The sequence below is a fragment of the Phaseolus vulgaris genome, chromosome 9 (genome assembly GCF_051622355.1).
Source record: "Phaseolus vulgaris cultivar YP4 chromosome 9, ASM5162235v1, whole genome shotgun sequence".
Classification (NCBI taxonomy): domain Eukaryota; kingdom Viridiplantae; phylum Streptophyta; class Magnoliopsida; order Fabales; family Fabaceae; genus Phaseolus; species Phaseolus vulgaris.
Window position 1 is genome coordinate 2,104,742 of NC_143506.1, and position 11,559 is coordinate 2,116,300.

The 11,559-nt window shown below is 33.2% G+C and overlaps 2 protein-coding genes and 1 long non-coding RNA gene across 3 annotated transcripts; 2 read left to right on the top strand and 1 right to left on the bottom strand.

Annotated features, from left to right (window-relative positions):
- The first annotated feature begins 1,002 nt into the window (after nt 1-1,002).
- LOC137822022 (putative alkaline/neutral invertase B) lies at nt 1,003-4,653 on the top strand. Its single transcript, XM_068626902.2, has 5 exons — nt 1,003-1,373; nt 2,248-2,708; nt 3,014-3,445; nt 3,546-4,104; nt 4,238-4,653. The coding sequence occupies exons 2-5, from the start codon at nt 2,289-2,291 to the stop codon at nt 4,531-4,533; spliced, it is 1,707 nt and encodes a 568-aa protein (XP_068483003.1). The 5' UTR covers nt 1,003-1,373; nt 2,248-2,288; the 3' UTR covers nt 4,534-4,653.
- A 2,002-nt stretch (nt 4,654-6,655) lies between these two features.
- Nucleotides 6,656-8,940, top strand: LOC137820490 (uncharacterized). The gene is made up of 6 exons (XM_068624608.1): nt 6,656-7,145; nt 7,485-7,684; nt 7,796-7,936; nt 8,018-8,098; nt 8,490-8,614; nt 8,702-8,940. The coding sequence occupies exons 1-6, from the start codon at nt 6,923-6,925 to the stop codon at nt 8,748-8,750; spliced, it is 819 nt and encodes a 272-aa protein (XP_068480709.1). The 5' UTR covers nt 6,656-6,922; the 3' UTR covers nt 8,751-8,940.
- Nucleotides 8,941-9,045: 105 nt separating this feature from the next.
- On the bottom strand, nt 9,046-10,087 carry LOC150025098 (uncharacterized). The gene is made up of 2 exons (XR_016515483.1): nt 10,025-10,087; nt 9,046-9,202 (listed from the first exon to the last, which is right to left on the bottom strand). It is a non-coding gene; the product is annotated as an uncharacterized LOC150025098 (long non-coding RNA).
- Between the last annotated feature and the right edge of the window lie 1,472 nt (nt 10,088-11,559).

Here is an 11,559-nt window from a genome sequence, read left to right on the forward strand (position 1 = left end):
AGCGTGATTAAGCACAATTGGATCCTCTTTTGAACTTACGAGCGGACCTATGATAGTAGGGTCTTATCTAAAATGTAATGTATAAATATCATAGACAATCAGACGCTTAATAATTTTTCACTCAACTCTAACATGCATATTCTATTCAGACTAACTTAATCGTCGGAGTACCTTTGCATGCTCTTTCACAATCATTTGGTAATACAAAGATTTGACTGAACATAACACTTAAAGAACAAGAGAAATCCATAAAACAAAAAAAGTCATTCTAGGAAAGAACACGGCCTTTTAAGAACAATATTATGATTATTTTTTATATTACGTTTAAACTAGTAATTATTTTTATATTATCTTTTAAATTAATCTTAAGAAACTTTATTTGTGCGTGTGTGTATATATATAAATTATTTGTACCTTACTCAATTTTCATGTGCACAATAAGAGTATAAATATTAGTTTTCAATTATATTTTACGTACTCAACTTGATTATTTTATCCAATGTAAATCTTTTTAGTCAGAACTCTAATATTTTTTTTTATTATTTTAAGAAAGAAAAATTGTTATTTAATATTTTTTTCACGAATCTTGTCAATAAAAAGCCTTATTGAATTATTTTAATTTTTCTAAATTGTTTAAAATTATTAAATAACTTTTTTGTGCAAATAATAATTGTATTGAAAATTTCTTCTTAATAACAGTTATTATCATCTAAGAGTATCAAATAAAACTACTTCGAACATTTTTTTCAAAATATTATTTTTTATTGAAAACCATTGAATTAGACTAGATTTATTAAACTATAATATTTCCTAAGGAATAAGATCCAAAAAAAAATTATATAAGGTATTTAAAAAATGACTAATAAATATTACTAGGACTGATACTGTAGATCGTTTTGTGAAGAAACATGTGTGGCTACTACTTTGTGTGAATAAAATATAGTGAAAAAGAGATATAAATATAATAAATAATATAATGAGATGAGAAAAATAAAAAGAGATACTGAGGTATGATGAATCCAATAAAATGAAAAATAAGTTGAAGGTTGAATGAGACTTTGTGGCTGAGTGAGAGAGATGGTAAGAGAAAATGAAGAAGTTTCAGATCCGACGTAGCACCACAATATCAGCCCCTCCGTGGAAACCCAAATGCCTCATCATGCATTGTTTCATTTCATAGATAGATGCACAAACACACCCATTCACTCCTCGTTTCCTTCACAAATCACAATCACAGACACACAGGGAAAGAAAGAAAGCAAGAAAGGACCTTTTTGTTTCACGTGCTTCAACTTCTTCTCTTCTTTCTCTACAACTTTACACTGTAAACCCAGAGAAAAAAAAAACAAATAATATCTCCAAACTTGTGGGAGGTTAGTTTATTATCTCTTCTTTAATTCTTTGCAATTTTAAATAATCATCTGATTTCACCCATTTAGCCAGTATCATCCTTCTTTGCAATGCATCCTACACATTTTTTAGCTTGCATGAATGAATCTATTTTGGGATGAACATGATGCATAAACGAAAATCTTGAAAGCATTCTGATCCTTAATTGGTTTGATGGCAACGTGGTAGTTTTTTTTTTCTGATCACGTTCTACAACCGTGGAGATTTTACAATGCTGTTTCTTATGCTTAACCATATTTTGTTACCAAAATATATGTATTTCTTGACTTTCATCACCAGTTACCTCCTTTCTTTTAAATGTTTTTCCTTCTTTTTTTGTGGTTCGCTTGTCTTGTTTGCTCATTGTGGTTTTCTTTTTCCGATTGTCAAATCGTATATGAGACTTTCACTTAGCATCTGGGAGAATTTTGACCTGCTATAGTTAATTAAGAAGTGACCCTTTCTAGAATTAATCGAAAAACAACAGGGAGAAATAATTTGTGCCTCTGATAGAGCGCTCTGGAATTGGAAAGTTTGGAATATACAATTAGAGGTTAAAACCACTTGATATTTTTGTATTTTTTTTTTGGTAACGACAAACTGCTTGAATTGATTAGTGTGATGGTATTTTCAAAGTTAATCACCTGTTGATTGGTGTTTATAATCTTCATGTAGTATCATTTTTGGGAATCTGTATGTCTGAACTCAAATCATTTTGAATTTCGGATTAAATGAATGGTGCACAAGTTTGGAATTATATGCCTTTGGCTTATGAATTGTGAGAAACAAGAAATTTAGCAGTTCGAGGGGGTGGTTTACTTTTATGTGAATTTTATGTCAACATACTTTATTGAGCAGAATTTTGAGCAAGACTATTGCAAGTGCTAAGATTTTGGAAGATGTCTTCCTTTCCGATAGAACGGTCTCAGAAAGGAAGTGTAAAGAGTCCAGAGGCACGAGCTAGCGTGGCCGAAAAGGAGGAATTTAATTTCTCAAAAGCATTAGATAGGCCAAGGGCACTGAATATAGACAGACAGAGATCATGTGATGATAGATCATTGACTGATCTATCCGTAGGCTTTTCTCCACGTCATTTGGTCTCAAAAGCTGATATCACATCTCGCCTGGTAGAACATCTTGAGCATTTACATTCCCCTCTGTCAAAGTCTGGCATTAATACTCCAAGATCAGGGACATGGGATTCATTAACATCAGAAGCTTGGGAAGCTCTGAGGCGTTCCTTGGTATATTTCCGTGGCCAGCCAGTTGGTACAATTGCTGCTTTGGATTCTTCCGAAGAGAATCTTAATTATGATCAGGTAGACCTTGTCATATCCTTGAGATTTCTGTTTCTTCTATGTTGTCTTCTTTTTCTATGTTCCTGGGGGATGGTGGAGAATAGGCACAATTTCATCACGTACTTTAATTTTGGTTACACTTGTAGGCCATGTTTTCTTTTTATACTACAGCTCAATCTTTTAGTCTTTTTCGTCATTTTAGTTTTTACTTCCTTTTCATGCTGATCAGCCAGTGGCTTTGATCATTATAGATTTATCTTTCCTTCTCTCCCCATTTTAATGTTTAAGTTTGTTCTAATCTAAGGTATTACCGTATTTGTGCCTAGGTGTTTGTAAGAGACTTTGTCCCAAGTGCTTTGGCTTTTCTGATGCATGGAGAACCGGACATTGTCAAAAATTTTATTCTAAAGACCCTTCGCCTTCAATCGTGGGAGAAAAAGATTGACAGATTCCAGTTAGCAGAAGGGGTGATGCCTGCTAGTTTTAAAGTATTCCATGATCCCGTCAGAAACCACGAAACCCTTATAGCAGATTTTGGTGAAAGTGCAATAGGCAGGGTTGCTCCTGTTGATTCTGGATTTTGGTGGATCATACTACTTCGTGCATACACAAAGTCTACGGGAGACACTTCACTGGCTGAACAACCTGAATGTCAAAAGGGTATGCGCTTGATCCTGAGTCTATGTCTGTCAGAGGGGTTTGACACGTTTCCAACTTTACTATGTGCTGATGGATGCTGCATGATTGATCGCAGAATGGTGAGTTTTCTGATGTTCATGATACCTTCATTTTTGCCTTGTCTGCTGTCTTCGAAACTAAACATTTATCCATTTTTATAAAATCTGTATATGATTTCAGGGTGTTTATGGGTATCCAATAGAAATTCAAGCATTGTTCTTCATGGCTCTAAGATGTGCCTTGCAATTGCTTAAGCAAGATGATGAAGGGAAAGAGTTCATGGAGAAAATTGTGAAAAGGCTGCATGCCTTAAGCTATCATATGAAGAGCCACTTTTGGTTGGATTTGAAGCAACTCAATGATGTATACCGCTTCAAAACAGAAGAGTACTCACATACTGCAGTGAACAAGTTCAATGTTATTCCGGAATCTTTGCCAGATTGGGTGTTTGATTTCATGCCACAATACGGTGGATACTTTGTTGGGAATGTGAGCCCAGCTAGGATGGATTTCCGGTGGTTTTGCCTCGGCAACTGCGTTGCAATTTTGTCGTGCATGGCAACTCCTGAGCAGTCAACTGCAATAATGGATCTCATAGAATCACGCTGGGAGGAATTGATTGGAGAGATGCCTGTCAAAGTTTGTTATCCAGCTCTAGAAAACCATGAATGGACGATCATAACAGGGTGTGACCCAAAAAATACTAGATGGAGTTACCATAACGGGGGATCCTGGCCAGGTATTCTCATTCTTTTATATGCTACCACTCTCCTCATTAAGAGAATCAATGATAATACTCTCACAAGTTTGTTTTAACATTAGATTAAGTCAGATATAAAACCAAACACGCTCATTTATTGTGGTGGTTATAGTTCTGGTGTGGCTTCTGACTGCTGCCGCGATAAAGACTGGGAGACCCCAAATTGCAAGACGTGCCCTTCAAATAGCTGAGAGTAAATTGCTGAAGGACAACTGGCCCGAGTATTACGATGGAACGTTGGGGAGATACGTTGGAAAGCAGGCCCGTAAGTTCCAGACTTGGTCCATTGCTGGCTACTTGGCCGCTAGGATGATGCTTGATGATCCATCCCATGTTGGTCTTGTTGCTCTCGAAGAAGACAGACAACTCAAGCCTTTACTCAAGAGATCAAACTCATGGACTTTCTGACTCACTTTTCTTCTTTTTTCCTTCTTCACTTTTTAACCTAAGCAATGATAAAACACAACTCATGGAAATCACAGGACCAACTCATCATTTTTTATGCTTTCTATGTTGCATTTCTTGTCTTCTCCTGTTGCTTCTGTCCAAAGCTTAACGCCAATTTCTTTCATGCACAAAGGTTACAATTATACTTTCTCATACCAGATCCCAGTCATACGTTTCTATTTCTGATCCAGAGTATAGCAAATTTACTTTCTCAAATAAGATTAAAATTTTATCTTTTACTACAATTTACGTATTGTTATCAAGATTTTTTTATTAAACTTTATAAAGATGTTAGTGATTCAGTTGAGTTTAATTTAATTGAATTTTCAATTCAAACTATTTAAATTTACCTTTCTTGATAACCTAACCCAACCATAATTGAGACTGGATTATTCAGTTGAGTAGTTAACGAATATTTTCACTTCATTAACTTCAAAAAATCAAAATCAATATTTTTAATGTTTCTTAGACGATAGCAGTACAAATTTTTTTTAAAATACTAAAAAGCTAAAACTAGTAATCATAAATTTTAGATCACAATGCATGACGGGTCATGTGAGGCGCACTCACTATTTTAGCTCGTTGATCTGTTTTGGCATGTCCTGCATAAGTCGCAGTCCGCGCAGGTCAACTATGGAACGGGTTGGCCTACTGGTCCGTGTAAATAAAAAATAATTATTTAATTTTTTTTGTAAAAAAATTTATACCTTTAGTATTAAGAGTGACAATGAATTTAGTTTTAAGTAAAATTTTAAATTTTAAATTTATTAATAAAAAAATAATATAAAGAAGAGATTTCAATAGGATAGTTAAAAAATTAGTCATCTTTATTAAAATGTTTTGTAGCAAAACTTTGATAAGATACTCTTATACATTTACATACATGTATAGAAAAAATAAATGCAAAGCAAAACTTTAATTATTTTTAATGAAGCCTCCTAACCATCCTCATACTTGAATTTATAATTTTATGTTAATTAAATGAATTGAAACACGGATAAAATTTTAATTTTTTCAAATAGGAATAATTTTTTTATAATGAATAAAATTTTAATTTAAAAAAAAAATCTTATACAAGCTAGCCCGCAAATCTACGAGTTACTTCTTATACGAACAGACTAGTGAAATGAACTCACACTCCTACCGCAAAGCGACCAACCCAACTCGAAACGAACCTATGAGGGATGGGTCAACCCGCATTTCACTCCTAATAAATTTGTATTATAGTAACTAGATAAGATTTTAAGAAAATAAAGTAATGCAATCGCTAGTGGGAACATGTTGCTTGTTGTTATATTTTATTATATACTCATAATATTCCTAAAACAACGTCTATATAATATACAATTATCTTTTGTTCGACAAAATTAGTAGATAATTAATGTTTTATTACACATTTATTATGTAATTGAATTGAGCTATATTTAATTAATTTGACGTGAAATTGTTACCCAATTCAATCATAACTCACTACATTAAAAAAAAAAAAACTCAACCAACATGACTAAATCCAACGCCCAAAAATACATTTTTAAGGCACATAAGTAATCCTTTCCAAAATTCTAACAACTCAACAATAGTCATAAATTTGTTTTGCTACTCTGATAAAAAAATAAAATAAAAATTAGGCTGTCTATGAATCCAGTAATTTAATAGTTATGGAAAATAAAACTGAGAAGAGTGAAGTACTAAATTGTCCCCCAATAAAAATCAATTTAAACTAAATTGTAATTTAAATTTTAAATTAAATAAAATATGACTAACTTAATTCTATTTTATTTTCGGATTTGATTATGAATTTTTAATAAAATTCAAACACTGTAACAGGAAACTATTTTTTTTTTCAATCAGAAAAAAGAAACTTTATAAATCGAAAACATACAAATTTATATAACGTGTGATATTATATATGCGTATTATATTTTAGGAAAATATTATTAAACAAAAGATGATACTTAAAAAATTTATCATCATGGTCTTATTTTCAGTTTTGTATATTAAGGAAACCTGTGGTAGTACTCATCAAGAACGTAGTACGAACGTTGAATTAAAAATGTAATATTCTAAAATAATTAAGATAAATAATAGTAACAGTGTTATATTTGTGACCGTGAGAAGTGCGTAAAACGGGTTTTGTCCCTGGCAGTTTGGGTGGGGAATTGCAGCGACTCAAAGTCGACGTTGACGTTGAAATTGATTGAGTTGTGCCCTAATTCAGAATTTGGGGAAAGAAACGCATGCAACCATTTCAATTAGGAAGAAACGCAATTCAAATCAAATAATAAACAATTGAACAAATTAATTGAATCGGAGGAAATAGAAAGCGAAAGCGAAAGAGAAAGAAGGGATCATGAGGGGTGGGAAAAAATCGATCCACGCAATCATCACATGGATGCGGCGGCAACCACCAAAGGCGAAGGCTTTTATCGCCGTCGTGTCCAGCATGGCGGCTCTCGTCCTTCTCCGCATCATCGTTCACGACCACGACAATCTTTTCGTCGCCGCCGAGGCTGTTCATTCTATTGGAATCTCTGTTCTCATCTACAAGCTCATCAAAGAAAAAACTTGTGCCGGTCACTTATCCCTTCTTTCAACTTTCTTTAATTTCCTTTCTTTTTCTGTTAAGGATTAGTCCCCTAATCTTTCAAGCTAAAATTATTAAATCCCAATTTCTTTACATTTTTATTTAATATGTCTGCCAATTTCCTTATCAAAATTTGGAATTGCTCTGCGCTACGCATTAATATTTAACTTAATGTGGCATACCTATGGCATCAAGTTATTGTTTGGTTCAGAACGTTCCCATTGGATCATTAATGGCATTGTTTGGTTGATTTTATTTGCTTGTGTTGTTGCATGAAAAGAAGAAATGCCATTTTGTTTGATTTTGGTATATTCCTTGTGAGGTGCAGGATTATCACTCAAATCCCAGGAATTGACAGCTCTGTTTTTAGCTGTTAGGCTGTACTGCAGTTTTGTCATGGAATATGATATACACACCCTGCTTGATTTGGCTACTTTTGCAACAACATTGTGGGTTATATACATGATTCGTTTTAAATTGAGATCCAGTTACATGCAGGAGAAAGACAATTTTGCTATATACTATGTGGTAATCTCCCCCACTACCCCTTTCACTTCAAAATTATATGCTTCTTCTATATTGTTTTGTTAGGTTCTAAACTTGTGCATTTACCTGTTCTATTTTTGAAACTGAATGCAGGCGGTACCCTGTGCTGTGTTAGCCTTGTTTATTCATCCATCAACTTCACATCATTTATTGAACAGGATTTTCTGGGCATTCTGTGTATATCTTGAAGCTGTCTCGGTACTGCCCCAGCTGCGAGTCATGCAGAACACCAAAGTATGTAATAATATGCATCATACATGTTATTACGTTATATAATTATACTATTTCCTTCTTCATTTCATTTTCTGCTTTCAGATTGTTGAGCCATTCACGGCACATTATGTATTTGCCCTGGGTGTGGCAAGATTCTTGAGCTGTGCTCATTGGGTTCTTCAGGTATGATAATTAGTTCATCCAAACTTGTGAATGCATTAGTCAGCTCTATGAGCCATTTTCAAATTCAATTGTCACTTGTTTGCTGCTGGCTTGTCCCGGTGGTGTCTGTTATCAGTGAGATGGACATTTTCTGGATTGGCTACCTGGTTGATCGCGTAGTGAAATGTGAATATAATTATAATTTGTAATTTTAAGTTTGGTTTCATTTCCAATGACATAATAACCAGCTTTCTTCTAAAAGTATTAAGTATGACAGGACCATGTATTTTGTCTGTATTTGTATGTTCTATAATTAAATCCAATTTCTTGGCCTTGTCAGCACTACTTTAGTGGCAGCTTATTGGATTTGCAAATTGCTGGTCTCTTACCAAGTTACCATTTCTTGTAACAGGTGTTGGATAGTCGTGGACATTTGTTGGTTGCCTTGGGATATGGTTTATGGCCATCAATGGTGCTTATTTCAGAAATTGTCCAGACCTTTATCTTAGCAGATTTCTGTTACTATTATGTCCAAAGGTTGGTTGAGTGCATCATATAGTGGTCTCTTTCCTTTTTTACCTTTTCAAAGTGATTCTCTTCCTTATGATATATAATCTTTTGCAGTGTTTTCGGGGGACAGCTTGTTCTCCGTCTACCTTCTGGAGTGGTGTGATTCACGATTCACTTCATTGCATACTTGCATTTACGTGAACTTAATCAAGCAATATTTGTAGTTTGGAAGAATCTGGTTCATTGTAAAGTTAGAGATTAAAGGAAAAATAGATATTTATGCTGAAGGGACATTATTTGTAGTTGGAAATGCTATAATACACATAATGTGTCTATTTGCTCAGCTCTTCAAATTCAGTTGTTGACAGAACATTTCTGCGTTAAGCTTTGTTAACTGCTTGAGTTGAGACAATGAGGGTGGGTGGGGGATGTAACACTCCATAATTTACATATAACTATTACAATAAAAGTTCTACCAGTTTCTATACAAACTTGGAGTTTTTCAAAACATTCCTAATACATGATTAGGATTTATAGAAATACAAATATTTACATATCCACAGCTCAAAATAAAACTCTGTAACCTCTAAGGCTCTCCTGCACCTGTATGGTCATCTGCTCATGTACATAGTACAGTCATCGCAGTTCAAACACACCAAGAAAAGCAAGGGTAAGCTACTGAAAATAGAATTTTATAATATACACACTTAAATCCAAAGAGAAAACCAAGTTACATGATCAATTTCTCAAATTACACAATCTTCTTCAATTCCCAACATTAAAACAATCACATAGATCTCACATGGATCTACACATCCAGAATATTCAACAAACAACGTCTTCCGGAAGACCCGTATTAAGTAAGTCCTACCAGAGACTAACACCTGATCCAAAGATTACCAGCGAATCCAACAGAAAGGATCAGGGTAAGTTCAATACAACCCAAGCCGTGCATCTCATATGTCACGGTGTGCATGAACTCCCCCATCAGCTTCTCACCACCTGATATCTTAGTCTATGTGACTTAGATCATCAGTGAAGCTCGGAGATCTCTGTTACCACATAGGCATCAATACTTAATACACAGCAAACATCAGTCCATACATTATCCCGACATCAATACTTAATACACAACAAACATCAGTCCATACATTATCCCAAATGTATGAATTCAATTTCATACTATTTCGTCATACAATATCATTCAAAAAGTTATCCACAATATTCAAAAGTTTATTTGACATAAAAAAAAAATACACTTTAATACTAAATCATCAAAACCCAATATTTCCACAAATTTAAATAATATATAAACAAACACAATATATAAACAAATAACACCCATGCAAGAGAAATTCAATATTGGGACCACGTCCCTTCCGCATTCAAATATTCTATCCTAGGGTGCTATTAAAAATTAAATTTAGCTTCCCTTACCTCAATTGCTTGCTTTTCAAGCAACTTTTAGAATTTTATTCCCCACCGTTTGGATACGCTTCGAGATTTACGGGCCTAATGCAAATTATCCAAACTGAACAAAATTTCAGTATATAATAGAATAAGTTGAGAGGATTAAACTTCTCAACTGACCCCACCAAGATTGATAATTAAATCCTAGGAAAAACAGAGAACAAAGGATATTTAAAGTAAAAATGAACTTACTCTGTTTGAAAATCTGATCGGGTAGAAATGTTCCTTAACTCCTCTGCTAAAGATTGGGAGAGAAATTAAGAGAGAGGGAGAGAAGAGAATTGAAGAGAGAGAGAGAAAGAAGAAAAGTTGGTATTGTGGTGTGAAGAAGAATGTGGCACGCTGTTTCTGTTTCTTTAAAAAAAGGTGCCGTTACAGGGGAGAATAGTCATAAAGTTCTTTCAACTTTGAAGGGATTATTTTCTCCATAACATTTAGATAATAGTATTTTTTTTAAAGGTTTATTTGAGAGTTTTATTCATCGTATCAACATGGTCCTGGAACTCAACAAATTAGCTATTTGGTTATCCAGTCTATTCTACATAAATATTTTTTAAAAAAAATTCAAAAGAATTAAATTTAAATCTCTGTAATGACAGAAAAAATTAATGAAAATATAGAGGGAAGTGCGAAGGGAAGAACATAATAAAAGAAGGAAAAAGAGCAACACCTATAAAGAGAGCAGACAAAGGAGGAAGAGACAAGGAAATCACATAATCCACTTTTGTGTTGTCCTCTTTAATAGAATAATTAAAAAAATGTTAATTTGATTAAATTTATTGTTAAATATCAATATGTCTCACTATAAAAATTATATGATTTCATGAGTATAATATTACCTGAAAAACATGAATTAAAAACTCAAATTTAATATGTACAATCATTTTTTAAGCAAGAACTTAATTTGGATTCTCAATATTCTTTTAGGTGATTTTTTTATTGTCGTATAAAATTTAACTGCACTAACTAGTTTTAATTGTAGAACTCACAAACTCTCATTTTAACTTAAAATTATGTTCAAGCAATCTTGATTGGACCTACCTGTATAAACAACTTCTATAAAAAAAAAAAAATTGATTCACTAGAATGATATTCTAATAGTGTATTTTCATTAAGTTGAACAATTGGAATTTTAGTAGGAAAGCAACACTAAATTTTCTCAGCTGTCTTATGCAAAAGGTTGGTCTGCAATACTTAGAGCATAATTTGTTAAGGAATATTTCTTATTTCTTTTCGTATATCATTTTCATTTGTTCTGAATCAATCTAAAAATACATTTTGAATGGTATAATATGAAATGTATTTTTCAATAACATAATATACTCTGGATTATGCAATCTAAAGTACAATTTTCGATTTGGAAATGGATCACACAATCTGTAATGTATTATATTATATGATGAGATTATGAAAGTTATTTTAACTATTGAGATATCATGGGCTAGTGGGTATATTTATGTGTGGTTTGAATGTGATTCTTCTTTGTTCTGCTAAGTTTTTTC